The 18,178-nt window shown below is 40.1% G+C and overlaps 1 protein-coding gene across 1 annotated transcript in view; it reads right to left on the bottom strand.

Moving 5' to 3' along the window:
* Positions 1–18,178, bottom strand: part of WAPAL (wings apart-like homolog (Drosophila)) — a 67,095-nt gene that overhangs the window by 27,606 nt on the left and 21,311 nt on the right. Inside the window, exon 3 of the mRNA XM_009871296.1 lies at positions 14,131–14,249. Coding sequence (XP_009869598.1) covers positions 14,131–14,249 — 119 coding nt within the window. The remainder of the gene's footprint in view (positions 1–14,130; positions 14,250–18,178) is intronic.

The raw sequence follows: 18,178 nt of genomic DNA, 5'->3' as shown, positions 1-18,178 counted from the left end.
TCTTTCCCTGCTACTGTGAGCTTTGATGTGGTCCTAAGAAACTTAACTTAGTTGGATTTTTGAATTATGTTTTTAAGCAGTGCTCACATAGCATTTAGCAACAAGTACACAATGGCCATCATCTTAAACAGCTTTATCTACTTTCCCAAGGAAGCTCTTCAAACAATGTATTTTCAGGTGGTGGATATGCAAAGTCCTTCAGAAGCCACAAAGAGCCACCACGGCCACACGCAGGACTACTAAAATAATGTTTTAGATTATTTCAATTTTTATCTTTCCCACGTAACGGAAGCACGAACTTGCTCCAGTTCATCACAATCTCACCAACCTCAAAAAGTTAAACGGAGAAACCAATTTTAAGTTCACGCTGTTACAGCTATGAGAGAACACCTCTGTCCACAAATAGGAAGACAATGTCATATAGATCCTTATTTGAAAAAAAGTGCTGACAAAATAGTTTAATTCTTTTTTCTCAGACACATTTCTGAGTAGCAAGTCCTCAGCCGGAACGTGACTCATGGTTTACATGAACAACAACGGAAGGACAACTTAGTAACAAAGATGCTTATTTTAAACAGGAAAGACACAGTGTTTCTCAAATGTCTCTAATAGAAAAGAAGCACCCATACTCACTTTTTTTTCTTGAACACAGAACTGTTGCATAAATTACCTTAGTGCATACTTAAGCTTGGAAAGAGAGTATAAACTTCTGGGTGCCATATCCTAGTCTACAGGATAATTCAAGGAAATTATGTGCTACCAAGCACCCAGTGTAAAAGTACTGTATATATTTAGTATCAGTTTCAGTTGAGGCATAATTCTTCTTAACCTTGCAGGGAAGCTCAACTGCTACAACTCTGACAGCAGTGTACTGTATTAGGGCTGCCCGGAGTCCTATTAACATAGGATATTCTCTATTAATAGTGCCAAATCTCAGTTATAGTCTCAAATAGTATCCTATATCCCTGCTTAAAGGACACTAATATACTAATATTCCTGAATTTCCTGTCTGGGAGTTGAGTACCACAGAGCAGCTTTTCAGGTCTCTGCAAAAAGCAGGGCCGGGCTCAGCACATGTAGGAGGAAGATGCTGCAGGGAGAGGCGCCCACACGGCAGGATCCGAGATTTACGTGTCCTCTTCGCTCGAGGCAGAAACAACAGGGGCATAGAGCAAGGCTCAATGGCTGCTGTGGGCTTCCCGTTTTTACAGAGTTCAAGGGAAGACGTGGAATGAGAACGGAGCGTACAAACAGCTGTGCCAGCACAATCAAAAGGTCCACGCAGCGTTAGCATGTCTTCCTCAGCAGAGAGCAACAGCTGATGCGTAGGGAAGAGTTCAACAGGGCAAACAGATAAAGACAATTCCTTCTAAATGCTCACAGCTTCCTGAGTCAAAGATGGCATCCTTTTTAGTTCACAGTCAAAATGGGTTTTTTCTTCCCTGATTTTTGTTAATCCCTCACTAAACCAAATGCTAGGGCATCCCAAAGTGTTTTGTGACAAGGCACTTCACAGCTTGCTCAGGCACTACCAACGCAACATAGAAGAAAGATGCTTTTATGTAAGAAATCAAGTAATGCCAACAATAAATGCCTACTCTGTGTAATGAGGATGCCTCCTAGCTCTCTTGTAACAGAACCTAAACTGTAACTGAAAAGGGTAATTATTGAAAACTGCTGGCAGGTTAGTTTTAGCCACTATCCCTTGCATTATCTTCCACTTTTCGATCAAGTAAATTCACGTTCCCAGTAATATTTCCCTGGACAGTAGTCACTGCTCCCCAGCACCCCTCCCTGCCTCCCACTGCCAGCACACAGCTCCATTACCAGGCACACCTGCAAAAACCTAGAACTGCCTTCCGAAGAAAGGTGTTCTAATCCGTTCCACCACATTACACAGAGACTTTGGGGCCTCTCTTACAACTTGCACAGACATGGCAACCACATCCCTCCTTTACAACAACCTCTTAAAGCAACCTTCACATTCAGTCTTGCAGCACAAAGGAAGATGAATTTCCAAAACAACTGCAGGGGAACTGCGCTGATACTGATCAATCAGTGAGCACCACGTAGATTTGCTTCAGATGAATGTGTGACAGAACTGAAGCCAGGAGAAGTATCAGAGATCAAATGGATACTAGCGAACAAAGACTTTTCAGAAGGGCTTGATCACAAAAGCAAAGGGGTTTGTTTGTTTGTTTGTTTTCGGTGTGAGGGTTTTTTGAAGGCAACTCAAATGCTTGTGATAACAAGCTTCCCTGAAGAAGCAACACTGATATTTAAGCAGCAGCAATTTACGAAACTGACTTACTTTCTCTGACAGACAAGACAACCTCACTGTTATTCACATAATGCAGACTTTCCTTCAAGAATTCTCTCTCTCGAGATTAACTTAGAAGAGATGCAAGTGGAAGTACATGAGTCTGTTGAATTTTGTGCTCCCAAGGCAAACAAATTCTGCAATATTAATCAGCTGTAAGAGCTTCTGTTCAATAGTAGAAATTTCATTTTTTATATATGTATAGAGCTGACAGCTGTTTACACACAGATAGATGTCTAAAAAGAGTGTGACATATTCCAGTGAGGATATAAAGTCAACTGCACTGTGGGATTCCCCATGTGGTTCTGGGAGGTGAACTGAGAAGCAAAACCAGAACTAATGCCAGGGATTCTACAAAATGCACAGGCCTCTCAGTTTTATAAACTGTGGGTCATGCTTAACCTCCCATGCCCAAAAACCTCAAAGCTGAAATTTTCAAGACTTGGCACCCTGCACATACTGATGTAGCGCTGCCTGCCATTCACAGATACAAGAATAGCAGAAAGTAAGAGGCAGGGACATGAGTCATGCTGAAAATACTAGCAAACAAGAAAGACAGCAGTTATCTGCAGGCAAGAATGTTTTCCAAGGTGGAAGACAATGGCAAAAGAAAACCCCGAAACATTTTTCACAGACATCCTGATAAATACGTTATTTGTTTCTGAAGGGCATTCAGTAACACTGTATGCCAGATGCTTGTTAAAACTACAAGTTCGCCCTCCTCAAAAAAAGTCAGAAAAAAAACAACCTACAAACCAAACAACCAAAATATACGATTATTTACCATTCAGTATTGATAACCATGAGGAGTATTACTCCTCCTGTCCTGCATATCTCACTTTGAACAGAAAAAGGATAATACGTGTGTTATGCAGCACAGAACTATTCATAACAGTCTGTTTCTTTTGAAGAGGGAAAGGAACGAGCACCCGTTCAGAGCAAAGAAAAAGAAATTACACTTCAAAACAGCAAGATAGAGTATCAATTCAGCACAGGCTGAGCCATGTGTATATAACACCAAGAAAAGTTAATATGGACTCCAGATAAGATAGCAGTTCCCAACAGCAGTTAAAAAGCAGAAGCAAACCAGGATCAAGTCATTTATCCAGTGTTCACCTGTGAACCAAACCTCCATTATTTGGATCACAGTAGCAGATTAGTACCAATAAATCATCTCTGGGTGCCACAGCCGACTTAATCATGAGCTGCTACACCACTTGACGCAGTACACAAAAAGTATTAGGCATGCACATGGCTAGAGAACTGCAAGTTGTTAGACAAGGTTGAAGAGTATCAGCAGCAGGCAACACAATGAGCGGAGGGTGGGGGGAGAAAAAAAAGATGTCACTGAAGCTTTTCGTGCATCAAACTTCTGAAGAACTGCAAAATGTTTTTTCTCCCTCAAAGCTCAAAAGGAGGCCTACAGGGCAGAACCAGATGATGGGTCAAATGTCCAAGTGAAAATTTAACTTGAAGTTAGAAAAATGTGAGATATCACTCTTTAACAGAAATAGCTAATGGTGTTCTGTGTGTACTTCCACTGAGTGCACTCAAAACTGGTGCGCTCAGAGGCAGAAGCCACATGGTTATGGTTACTATTACCTTGGCCTGGAACCTATGCTAAGTCTAATGAAGAGGGACAGGGTACAATAGCTTAGACATATCACCACAATACTGGAAACAACACATCAATCAAAAGAAAAACTTGCATCTGCCTGCAAGTAACTCCTGGCACAAACACATCCTTGTAAAAACTGTTATACATAATTCCTGCCCTCTTTGCTGCTACACAAAGGCAAACATACACACGCACACACACGCTCCCCCTCCCCCAGCCATTAATCCTAATCTACTCAAAGTGTATCAATCTACTAACAGGAAAGCCTTAAAAACTTGGAACAGCAATGCAATTTCAGAGGGGCACATGGCTGTGGCCCTGGGCACGCACACCCACATAAACATCTCCATTTGGATCAGTAAAACATTTTCCAGATAAATCTCTCCGATGCCTTCACTTCGGAGACTGCTGTTTGAATCATTGAGTCTCCGAGTACGCTCATCTGATTCCAATGAAACCAAACTTAAAAGATGCTCTTCCAGAGAGCAGCTGCCTCATGCCAGCTCTTACTGAGAATTTCCCAAAGCAGATCAGGAAAAAGCTAATACAAAGTAAAAACTTCTAGCTGTGTGTAACCCAGACAACAGACCCTCAACACCAACTGTTTCACTCTCAAAATGTGCCCGTGTTGCGTCACCCCACTATCTAACGTACACAGAGCCACAGGCAGAGCGGAGTGAACCAGCCACGCTCATACAGCGCATGGGAGCTGTGAAGACAATTTTGCAGATTCATCGGCATATAAATTAAGCTCCTACTGGCAAATCAAACGGGTGTATTTTAATGCTTTCCTCATTTTAGAACTTTCTACAGGAATGAGGCAACGCACAATGTAACCTTTATCCTACACAGTCATCCTGTGCTGCCTAATTAAAACACTGAGTTAATTACTGAGAACTATGCAACCGATGATGGGCAGGAGTGAGGGGGGAGGAATGCAAAGATGCACGAGAGAATCTCTTTTCAAAATTGTTTTAATGCATCTTTGCTTCTTCCCAAAGAGTTAATATCAGTAGGACCTGAAAGTATAAACCACAAAGTTTCCACCGTGACATTAAACATTCTCCCTTCAACTTGATTTCTCTACTTCCTGAGAAGCGTACGTACACACAAGGGGAGAAGGGCTTTTGTGCTTATTTATTTGCTTCTCCTTCCTCTGTGAGGACTTAGCCTGTTACCTTCACGCTATGCTTTTCATCCCTACCTTTCTTCAAACAAAACCACGTGTCAACTGCTAACATCTTTCTTGACACTGCACAGAAGAAGAAACACACTTCCAACAACAGTGCTACTTCACTAATGAGTGTTAGTCACTTCGTACCTAACACTTGCATGTGGAGAACAAATGAGGAAGAAGTTTTGCCAGATGGAAGGATCTGAGCTTGGCACCTACCAGAACACACCCTTTTTCACTACAGTTTCAAATGCAAGAGTGGGAAGAAAATCATTTTGATCGGCGCCAGTTATCATGAAGCTAACAGACCAAATCACCGAATACGTTGGGTTGGAAGGGACCTTTAAAGGGCATCTAGTCCAACCCTCGGCAGTGAGTAGGGACATCTTTAACTAGATCAAGTTGCTCAGAGCCCCAGCAAGCCTCACTTTGAATGTATCCAGGGATGAAGCCTCCACCACCTCTATGGGCAACCTGTGTGTCAGTGTTTCACCACCCTCATAGTAAAGAACTTCTAATGTCTAATCTAAATCTAGCCTGCTCCAGTTTAAAACCACGGTCTCCTTGTCCTGTTGCTATATATCCTTGTAAACAGTCCCTCCCCAGCTGTTCTCAGATCCCCTTCAGGTACTGGGCAGATGCTATAAGGTGTCCCTGGAGCCTTTTCTTCTCCAGGCTGAACAGCCCCAACTCTCTCAGTCTGTCCTCATAGGAGAGGTGCTCCAGCTGTTTGATCATTTTTGTGGTCCTCCTCTGGACCTGCTCCAACAGGTCCATGTCCTTCCTGTGTTGGGGACCTCCAAGCTGGACAGAGTCCTCCAGGTGAGGTCTCACCAGAGCCAAGCAGAGGGGCAGACTCACCTCTCTGGATCCACTGGCCACGCTGCTTTTGATGCAGCCCAGGATGGCCTTCTTGGCTGCAAGTGCACATTGGTGGCTCATGTCCAGATTTTCGTCCACGAGTACCCCCAAATCCTTTTCCTCAGGGCTCCTCTCTAGCACATCATTCCACAGCCTGTATTGATAATGAGGACTGCCCCGACCCAGGTGCCAGACCTTGCACCTGGTCTTATCAAACTCCATGACATTCACATGGGCCAACTTCTACAGATTGTTCAAGTCCCTCTGGAGGACATCCCATCCCTCTGGCATGTCGACTGCACCACTCAGCTTGGTGTCATCTGCAAACATGCTGAGAGTGCACTTGATCCCATTGTCTGTATCACTGCTGAAGATGTTAAACGGCACTGGTCCCAGTACAGAGACCTGAGGGACACCATTTGACACCTACCTGCATCTGGACATTGAGCCATTGATCACAACCCTCTGGGTGTGACCATGCAGCCAATTTCTTACCCACCAAACAGTCCACCCATCAAATCCGTATCTCTCCAGTTTAGAGAGAAGGATGTTGTGGAGGACTGTGTCAAAGGCCTTGCAGAAGTCCAGAGAAATGACATCCTCTGCTATTCCCTTGTCCACTGATGTAGTCACTCCATTGCAGAAAGCCACTACGTTGGTCAGGCAGGACTTGCCCTTGGTGAAGCCACGTTGGCTGTCTTGAATCACCTCCCTGTCCTCCATGTGTCTTAGCAAGAGCTTCTAGGAGGATCCGTTCCATGATCTTTCCAGGCACCAAGGTGAGGTTGATTGGTCAGTAGCTCCCAGATTCACCCTTTCTACCCTTTTTAAACCTGAGCGTAACGTTTCACTTCTTCCAGTCACCAAGAACTTCACCTGACTGCCATAACTTTTCAAATATCCTGGAGAGTGGCTTGGCAACTGTATCAACCAATTCCCTCGGACTCTGGGATGCATTTCACCAGGTCTCATACATTTTCATATCTTCGGGTTCCTCAGGTGGTCATGAACCTTGTCTTCACTTAGAGCGGGAGGGATCTGGTTCCCCTGGTTGCCGTCTTGTGGTCCTTCAGCTTGAGAGACGTGAGGAGAGAGGCTGCCAGCGAAGACTGAGGCAAAAAAGTGGTGGAGGACTTCAGCCTACACATCCGGGCAACATTGCTATACTTTCTCAAAAAAACTGGTCCCGGTGTTCGCTTTCATTCTGAGATGGCTTTAAGGTGTTACGCCCCAACCCAATTCAGTACAGTTACAGTGGCTATTTCACTCTTCAAATTAGGTGACTAATTGAAAAACCTGCCTGTCCTGATTATTATCCTGTGTAATAACTTAAAAATTAAGAACTAGTTTTGTCTATTTACTTTAATAATAGGGGGGAAAAAAATCCCTAAATGGTAAGCACTAGGAAGCCAGCACTAAACAACTATTCTTATTGAAAAGTCCAGTTTTGCAAATGTTAAGAGAAATAGTAGTATCAATATGAAGCTCTGTTTTTTTAACAAATCAACTATTTAAAAAATCTATTCATTCTTAGCTTTTGTCATCTTTTATCTTTTTTTGAGATTCATTTCTATTCCACACACTGTTTATAACTGGTTAGCACTTAAAACAGCTCATGTCTTGTGCATCACTCCAACAAATAGTTTTTGGACAAAACACCCACAAAAAAACCACTTCAGTTCAGGACCAGGCCGACCATCTGCCAGAAGCACCGACCAGTAAATGAGAGGAATGCACTGCAGCAGCAGCAACACGCTGTCACAGGTTGGCAGATCTGACCACCACTGCCTGTTAAACTGCTGACAAAGCAGGCTGCTGGCTTAGCACTGAACGGATTCAAGCCAGAGATTTCACAGAATATTTTGATTGTCAAAACGCAGCTCGACTTCCACAACAGAGTCAAAACAGTGAATGTCAACTATCTTGCAAATGTCTTTTCCACTGCAAAAATGCGATTCTGATATCCTAAATTAGGATGCAAATAGCAGCTCAATATGTGTAACATCAGCAGTTTGATAGCACTGACAAAAAGCTTTGTTACAACTGTTGAGCTTTTTGGTAGGACATTCTTTTCCTAAAGGTTACACAACAAAAAGACAATCAGTTCTTTTTAAAATTAGTTCTGACCAGACTAGTCTGATCTTACCACTAAATGCACGGAAAGAGCTATGACTGACATAGCAAAACTTTAGAATTATGCTTTCACTTCCAAGACCATTTACTTAAAATAAGCTGTGGAGAAATAATTAACCAAAACCACCTGAGGTTGTGCACTACAGACAGATGAATCTTCACATACATTAAATTTGAAAAAAAAGAAGTTTCAAAAAAATGGTGTAAATTTAATTTGAGGAAATGCAGATTTATTTGCAGGCAAGTAAAATAAATGTTACTAGCAGGATGTCTTTGATAAACATCTACTGTAAAGTATAATACAAGCTAAGTGGAAAAGTACAGATCAGAGCTCAGCCTACTTTCTTTCCCCTCCCACGCACACGTCACTGTCATCTAAGCCATAAGATTACTCAGTCAAACCAAGAGCCATGCATGGCTTCATACTTCTTCAATTTCAAAACACCTTCAAAGATCAGGTACAACTATTTCATCTTGGACTTCAAGTTAACTTAGACATCGCATTTGTTTCAAGCTGATATTTATAGCTTCTTCCAGTCAGCATGAAGCACCAGGGGAAAAAGCTCACATCTACCTATAAAAGATCTCATGGGTTATACCCTTAAACTTGTATTATAGCAAATCCTATTAGGAGCAACAGGATTGCATGTAAGCTTTATTTCCAAGGACTGACAAGTTTCTCACAGTGCCTATAATTTGTAACAGGAACATGACAACTCAATGAAAATAACTTAACTCATGGAAAAAACCTGCCTCCAGGACAAGAAAGATATAATTAAAATAATGAACTACAGACTAGTTGCAGATCAAACTGCAGTCGCACAGGAAGAAAAAAAAGGAAAAAAAGATTCTTTTGCTGGTTCAGTACTTGATAACTGGAAATTAGTGCTCTTTACAGAGCAGTGATTTAGCATGTTCATCCAGGTAACCTGTCCAAAAAACACACCTGGAAACACTGCACACATTCCTGTACCTTGCTGGGCACAGCACACAGCAGTTACCTGTAAAACTCTAATAAAACAAGAAAAGCAGTAAATAGTTACAGGGTTATAGCTGCATATAGGTGCATCACACTTTTGCCTCGGCTCCAGAGTTCCGCAGCGGTTTGTTGGCTAAGCCACGTCTGAATTCAGCAATGATTTCATTCATGCACTCAACACTACTGTCATGACTAACTCTATTAATGTCACTTGATCAAAGTAACGCGTGTAATCCTGCTAACGCCGGCTGTGTTTAGTGAGCATTTCTCAGTTGCAATGTTGACTTAACCAGGTGAAGACAACTTTATCTCTCTTCTTCGGTTCCCTTAACTGAGTGGATACAATTGCTTAGTCTCCCACTGAACGGGATTAAGGTTTATGTTAAATGTTTCTTTTTAGTGGGTTATTTTTTAAACATAGATGGGTTCCTCGGTTTAGTTCAATACACAACCTCAGGAAACTGAAGGAACCAGAGAACAGGAATGAGCAGGTGGAGCAAAAGGAGAGGGAAAGCAGCTTCATCAGTTATTTGTCTTTTTCAGGCAACACCAGTCCTTAGAGTAAGCTGGGTTTGTAGGGTCTGTTGTTTGAGTGAGTGGCCCAAAGGAACCACTAATCAAGCCAGTGGCAAAAAGGTTTTTCCATACCTCATCCTGTACAACCCAATGTGCGCACAAGAGGAAAAAAAAAAAAAAAACACACACAAAAAATCAAAGCAAAACACCCACACTGATGTAAAACTGCTCTTCCCATTCACTGTGTGCATGCGGGGAAACATATATTTGCAAAAAAAATGGGTTTTCTAGAGTAAAGACCTCAACAAGTAAGTTTAGAGAAATTTCTCCAGGTATAGAAAGAGAATAAGAAAAAACAGTTAAGCTAACTCAAACTTGCTTAGAAACATTCAACTCTCCTTTCAAAAGTGAGTAGTTAAGCAAAATAGACAAATTTTAACTGAAATCAGAGTCATTAAGCAATGAACTACCATTCAAGTTAGTTTTTGGCTTAAACAATAATCCACAAATTACCAATGCTGGCTGTCCATGCAGTGCTATCTCCCTCACGTTATCAATCATAAAAAGTATGTTTTAACCTCTCAAGAAAGTGTCAGTCTTTTATAGGTGCTAAATTGCATTCTGTCGATACTAGCATGGAAGCTCTATGAAATAATACTCAGTAGAAAAAAATATCAGCATGTAAGAATTTAGTTCCAAACATCTTGTTTCTAAAGTTCACCTATTCCAGGTGAAAAGAAAAAAAAATTTAATCCTGGTATGGCACTCATCGAATACCTTGAAATTTCACGCTATTTTGAGAAATCACAACATGGAAACTGCTTTTGGGTGTATCTACTTGAAAGAGTCGCTGCTTATTCCATTATACCCCCTTTGTCCCACTTTATGCGATACAGTAAGTCTTCCCATGTATCTCAGCAGCACTGAAGAGCACTAATGGAGGGATTATAGCCTTCGCCATCTCCCTGGTACCTCAAGCTGAAAGGCTTCCCACACCTTTTAATTACGATTTGCAAATCCAGCTACATTCTTACCTTGCAATATTCAAAGGTAACCAGTACTCACAGAGTCTAGGTTGGCTTCCAGTGGCCACAGGCAGAACCGAGAGCAGCACAAGAGTTGCAGATCACTCTGTCTTACACATTTTGAGGCTAACAGTAGAGGGTCATCCCAGAAAATCAGCAGTTTAGAGGATTTGGTGGTCCTTAACGAAATGCTGGACAACAGAAACGCTGAATTGACAGTACAGCTCTGGCACAAGATACCAGGCACCATCACTAACTTCTAGGACTGATCGATCAAAAAGGTCAAGTGTGGGGACAGAACAGTTCTCTTTATCTTACATTTCTAAGTTGTTTCGTCTTGTTTGGTTTTTCCCCTAGGTTCCTATTTAAATACATTCATAGTTGGCATAAGATAACTTGGAATTGCTTCAGTGTTCCTACAAAAACTGATTCTCCTCATTTGGTGACTAGACCAAACCTGTGATGAGAGGGACAGCAGCAAACAATCTCAGGAAAGAACTTTTATGATCTCTATTTTCAAGTCCTTAGTCTGAGTAGATTTGTACCATAGCAACAAGCAAAGTTCTTGTACAGTTTACCGCTTTCTGCCTGATAACTGAGAACTAGTTTCATCTGTGGAAGAAGATCTCAAAGGGACCCGCAGATGCGCCCCACAGAGCTCCCAAACTTACATGCTAGAGCAGGAGTTACTGAACCAGTTGCATTAAAATCAAACAGCTGCAAACAAACTTTTGCAGATGTTACTCATGTATGCTTCACGCCCATAATTTGCAAGTCAAGTAATGCCAATATTTATGTACTGTGAGTGCATAATTACGTTGCTATAGAACATAATATTAGCCCTCTAACTCAGGCTCAGGATAGAGAGATTTAATTTACTTAAAAGCAGAATTCTGGCTGACGACTTTACATACCTATCATAATGTACATGCTACTGCAACTTTTATGCTCATCATGATGTGTGTGAATAGTCAGTGAGGCTCCTTACTTCAAAAGCAGTTTTTAGAAACTCTGTTATTCACTAAGGCAATAATGTCTGTAGTCTTTTACTCTACATGTGCTTCAAGTTTCAAGAACTGGACTTTAACACTAGGGTACAATGGTCAGATTTCAAAAGCAGAAACGTGGGTGAGAGTTCTGCTGACCAGTAACTGGAAAAAAGACTGGATGTACAGAAGTTTAACAATATCACCTGTTGCCTCCTGAGTAACAGAGCTGTTTAATTTTCAGCTCAGTGTGATGCAAAACACCATATCTCTAACATCACCACCCAGCAGAAAATAATACTCTGTCTACTAGTTTCTACAAGGGAAATGAAAGTGGTGAGACAGTGAAATATCAGGGATTTATTTTTTTTTTTAGATCATTTAGTTATGGTCAAGTTAATTCATTTTTTCACTCCCAGAATGAAAATTCCCTTATGAAGCAACTGAGATTAACAGGCTATATCTATAGTTTAGGAAGATAATTATAGCGTCTCTAATTGCCATCAGAACAAGCTTTACAAGCTTTTTTAGTAACTCCATGTAACAGTTGTATGATTAGAGAACATTAAACTTTAAAAATCTCAATTGCAATTACAGCAAGTTCTACTTCTAGATCCATTATATCACTACAGGGTCAAAAAGGCTGTTTAATTCTCACCTTTCCCACTTGAATTAAGTTTATTCTCAACTGAGAATTTTCTAGAGTTGAAATCGTCTTCTGTCATGTAGTATGACATTGCTGTAAGGGTTTTTTTCTGCATACATTTCAAGACGCATACATTCAAAATTAATAAAAAGAATTTTCACATAAACCCCTCAAGTACTTAAAATATGAAAATTGAACAAGAATCACATAAAATACTACTATAGAACAGTATTTGAAGCACATAAATATTTGAACATTAAAAAAATATTCCTTTTTTATGAGAACACCCACAGTTGGTTTAAACTGCTACAAAATACAGCACAAAAACTGTACGCTTAAATTTCCATTCCCTTAACTTCTGTTTCTCAGTCTATTGTAACATATTCACTGATAGGAAGCTGATTTAAAAAAAATTATTATTTATTTATCAGAAGCTGAGAAACTCTCATTGTCAAGAAAGATCCTCCTCACCTACTGCTAGCCTGACGTCGAACTCTGGTGGCATGAGCTCCCCACTCTGTCCAAGGTCACAAAGCAGTAAGAAGCAGTATTTCTTTTCACAAGGGCATTACAACTGACAGTATTTATTTGTCACATGCCCTCCCCAATGCATCTTTTGAGAAATAAAACAAATTCGTGCTCCTTTGTCCACCCACAAATCCACATTTTTAAATGGAAAATAATGATATAGATCAAAACAGCTGGGGAGATAATAAATCTTCTAGTTGTAGAAGACGAAAAAAAAACCCACCTCATTAAAAAATTACTTCAAGTGAAACTGTCACAGAACACAAGCAATTAGCTACCTTTCCAAGTGTGATTAATGATTAGAATCTTTTAGGAAAAGTAACAAGAAAAATAATTTTAAAACAATTTTTAGAACTGTTGGACTGACGAACACATTCTGAATACATATAAAAGACAGTTTCTGTTATAATATGCAATAGGCATGGAACTCAAAAGGAAAGGAGAAACAGAAGTGCATTTCCATCTCGGGTTCCCTCTTTCTCTCCTTGCACCAGTTCTGGATGGCAACGATGGCAAGACAGCTACTCTCTCCAGCAGACACCAGGAACGAGTTACGCAAAAAGCGTATGAAAAGGCCTTAAGCATTAGAAATGGGTGTCCTGGACAATCAAGTCATAAAAGCTTTATTTAATGAAGATTATACGGATCCCACAATTGCAAACTTTCACCTAATAGCTAAATGCAATTTTTGCTGTATGCACATTTTTAAAAGCCTCAAAATACTGAGTAACATATAATAACATCTAACATAATATAATAACAGCTAAGACAAACCACATCTAGCATCAATGAAATGAATAAGCTCCGTTCACAGTACAAAAGGGCAAATTAATACTGAATAATACATAGTTTGGGTATATGGAGGTGGGATCAGGAGTTACTTTCCTAATTAGAAGACAATCTCACTTTTCCACGTGCAGTGCCAAGAAGACTATACCAGCGCCAGATGTGAAGCTTTCAGAAAGATTCAATCCTATAATGTGATGAATATTTCTTGGAAGAATGAAGCAAAAAAACCCACAACAAAACCCAAACAAAAATCTCACACATGTCATTTAACGGTGTTTAGTTTTAACAATCATCTAGAGGTGAATGCACTTTGGTTGTGTGTTACCATTGTGCAACCCCAGGCTTGCATCCAAAAAGTGAAATTCCCAGTAACTGATGAAAAATTTTGCACTTGCAGGTTTTACTTTTCCAGATATAATCTTAAAAGCCAAGAGATTATCTCAAGTGCAGATATAAACTGAGAGAAAAACCCCTGTTTACATATATAGGAAGAAACATCAATACTGAAGTTAATTAAAATAAGAACTTTGTCTTGGTCTCAGTGTTATTACTCACCCGCTTTGGCCCACTAAAAATCTTCCTGGTGTTTTCCTTAGATTTATCACCTTGTTTATTTGTGGATTTCTTATTGCCTTCAGGCACACCAGATGCATCCTCTGAAAACTCCAGAAGATCTGTAAGAGGTAAATATAGACATGAAACAACCACACTGAAAGCTGTTGAGTTGCGAGAGCATTTCTTGCACCTGACATTTCCACATGTAGATCTTCTGAATTTATATAATAAACTATCTTCATCACAAAAATCAGCTTTACAGCCAATCACAGTTCTGGAGGGAGCTCGGGTTTACTGTCTGGACTGTCATGATAAATGGCAAATACATGGTCACAATTATTATAGCACTTCAAAAGTGTGAGTTTCAGAGATTTGGAAAAAGAATACTTCCCAGTACAATTACAGGATTGAAGAACTGTTCCTACTTCACTTCCCACGAAGGCAGCCTGTTCATATTTGTTTATTCTGCTATAAACTGTATGAAAAAAATATATATATAGTTGTCAGCTAGAAGAAACGTCTGAAACGGCCTTTCAATGTATTCAATACTTGCTTACTAGAAATTCTAGTACTCAGTTTTGGACTGTAAATCCCCAAATCACCAATCTAATTAAATTCTTCTCTTTTTTTTTTTCCCTTTAAACTTGTATTGTTTTACAATCATTATCCCTTGGAGACCAGCTTATATTCTTTTACTTTGCACAAACCAGAAGCTACCCTAAATTTCAAGACAGAAATAAAGGCAGGCACAGAGAAACATTATTTAATTTGATAAGCAGTTTAGAAAACTGATCTATTCCAGAGAAGCTGCTGCTATTTGAAAACTACGCTGCAAAAATACAAGTACGCTGGATCAGTTACTCTAATCCTGAGCGCACTCACGTGCTGTAAAGTGGACCAGCCAAGAGCCTCAGTAAGGAGGCCATCAAAAGCAAATCAAACAACTAAATTTCTAATGGCACCTGCACAGACACAAAGCTTACTCAGGTCTGGGGCATGTAAGTATTCTTAAAATAAGGCTCAGACGGTTTCTTTTTAATTCCAGTAAGTTTCAACAGGCTTGGCAGCACCAGCGCAAGCAGGATGCCCACTGCAAGGCTCCCACCTCACATCCCAGCCCGCTGCCTGTCAGTTTAGCTGTACTGTGTCAGCAGAAGAGCTTAAAAACACAACACGAACAATCCCTCTGAAAATAACTGACTGTCCTGGTTTGAGCCAAACAAAACTGATTCTGTTTAGTGATTTTTCACTTTCCAGTTCAGTCTCCTCTAAAAGGCTGCACTTTCTGAAGTTAGCGGCAGGTTTTTGCACACAGTGTGTGCTACCGGCAGTGACAACACCTGATGTTTGCAGTTACATACTGAGATGTAGAAAGGCTCTTGCTGATACTTATTCCTACAGTGCCCAAGGCCACTGCTGGCTCTTGTGTGCCACGCTGGGGGTGCCGGCTAGTAAGAGGGGTCCCAAGGAAGTAAAAGGTTGCACCTCGGGGAGTAATAAACAGGACAGGTGACCAACAAGAGTATTCCATTCCATATATGTCATATTTAGTATAAACTGAGTGATCATGAGAGTTTCTGCTCTCCTTTTCTCCTTTCTGCAATGGCATTTGGCCATTTCTGCATCTGGCTTTTGATCTGGATCCTGAGTTCCCAAATCCAGCTCCTTTTATTTAGCTCCCACCGATGCTGAGCCTAGTTTTTCCTTTCCTAACTCCTAAGTCTCTCTGCCCCATTGCCTCTTCCTTCCCATTTGTGAGAGAGCCTGTCCGCATTTTAGTGGCCAGTCCAGCCCTAACCTGTGACACTGACTTTAAAAGATGTTTCGATAAAATTAGTCTAACAGACAAAAATTACTAGAGACCAATTCTCATTAACTACTTCCAAATTTATATAAAAGTCAACTTAGTCCTCTGCTGGAACTTACCAAGTAAAGGATTCAAATCAAACTGCTGTAAAATGCATCCTCACAAATCTTGAAATAATTTGAAGAAGCCAGGCTCTGAATGCAATTCTCAAAGAACAACAAAATTGGATCCTTCTATTGGAGATTAAAAGCTGAAGAGTAACTCCCTTGGCTACAGTGATTACAAACACGTAAGTCACTCTAGAAATACAAGATGTTTTCACCCACCAAATCAGCACAATAATCTGTGCCTTGCACTAAGACTTGGAGCCAGTCTGGTGGTTAACAAGGATGAATAGTGCTTGATATCAACTAAGCCACAACTTTAAAATAATCTGTATTTCTCTGTTTGAATTCTACTCCTATGTGACCTTGAACTATCCCATTTAAATTACGTAATTCTAAATTCAAAGAAACTTCTTGATAAACATTACAATTCCTACTTACAATAGGATAATTTTTTTTAATGTTGATAGCATATCAAACACTTACATGGTTAGTTTCTTAAGATTATCAGGAATGTTTTTATTTTGAGCAATGCTCTTTGAGGTGCTCTAGGTATCCTAAAAGCACTCTGTGTACATATTTTACCACATTTTCCGATCTAAACTAAATAGGATTTGGTGAGTAGTTTTCTGTTAATTGAGCCAGGCAAAGACACAAGTAGTTTGGTAAAGCAGTGACACTACTGAAGCTTGTTTTCCACTGACTCTCACTTGCAGATGCTTTTCCCCCTCACAGAAAAGATGAGTACATTGACCTTTTTCTCAATATGGGAGCATGTAAAGCTTTTTCTCCTCTATTCAATCACCTTCAAGACATTCATAATATTGGAGATAATTTGCCTGTCTCAGTTAAAATTGGAAGGATGTTCAAAGACCAACTAGAAGGTAACACCACAGGAAATTCCAGCATCCTGGAATTTAAAAGCTGGAGCATCTTGTGGTTTGTTTTTTTTTTTAATTTGTTTAGCTTTTGTTTGGTCGTTTTAGTGTCTTTTTAACCAATTTCATAAGGGAAGTCTATCATAAAAGTGAACAGAAAATATACTTCAATGAAAGGCCCTCTAACTAAAATCAAATGTATCTGCTTTGCTTTTTTTCCTGCACCAGCAATATTGTCCACTTAGTCTTTAGTGCTTCTTTAAATTCCATATGCAGAAACATTTAAATCCATTCTTAAACTTACTTTCTATGAACTGCTAGACTGGAAGGAACAGTCCTCTTCCAGTTCAGTCAGAAAACCTTTGCATGATGTTTTATGCTAAGATTCTAAAATATGTTTCATGAAAATAGGCCTAGATTATGGTAAGTAACCAAATCAGTACTATGGTAAGACTGTAACAGAAAGCATCAAATCTCTTGAAAAACTGACTAAGACAAATAACATTCTTTACGCACAGAACATCAAACTCAGTCTTAGGACTTTCCGGGACTGGAATTCAGAGAGGCAATCTGGCATCTGCCAACCTAGAACAGGAACACTGGATTTTTATCTGTGGATTTATTAATGAGTATGAGAAAGAACCAAAACTCAGGTAACATAAGCACCTCTCAGCACTCTTTTTAATTTCAGGGGAAAAAAAATCTCGTGCAAGATGTTCTGAAAGCTTTTTCTGAGGCTTAGATTCAAAAAACTGCCATTGTCCACGGGCACAGAAATGACTTTTTTCCAGTATGTAAAGGCAACACCTCACCACAACGTCACATGTTTTACCTACTTCAGGCTTAGATCTGGAAGTCCAGACTTGGCATCACTGTATTTAAGGACCTTAATATCATTGTTCTGAGGGATCACAATGCTCAAAAATTTCAAAGGTTTGAGAAAAGACAGCACCATATATATCAAAGAGTTCTACAAATTTCAGGACCACATCAGACTCTCGATTTTTATAATCTGATTGAACTAGGAAATATGCTCTAACTTGGGGAAGGAACTTCAGATCACCCTTTCAATTTACAGAGGTAAAAAGCAACTCAAATCTCATCTGGGTATAGTAGCACCAAACAGGGGTCAAATGAGCAAAGGAGATGCAAAATAAAGGGGACATGTCTCTCAGCAGAGGCACCGAGAGGCAGCTCTTGCCCGAGAAGTGTGTTAAGAAACTAACAAATCACAAATTTACATCTACCAGTGCCATGGG

The sequence above is a fragment of the Apaloderma vittatum genome, unplaced genomic scaffold, assembly GCF_000703405.1.
Source record: "Apaloderma vittatum isolate BGI_N311 unplaced genomic scaffold, ASM70340v1 scaffold8516, whole genome shotgun sequence".
Lineage (NCBI taxonomy): Eukaryota > Metazoa > Chordata > Aves > Trogoniformes > Trogonidae > Apaloderma > Apaloderma vittatum.
The sequence above is the reverse complement of the archived record's forward strand: the minus strand, read 5'-3'. Positions and strand labels throughout refer to the sequence as shown.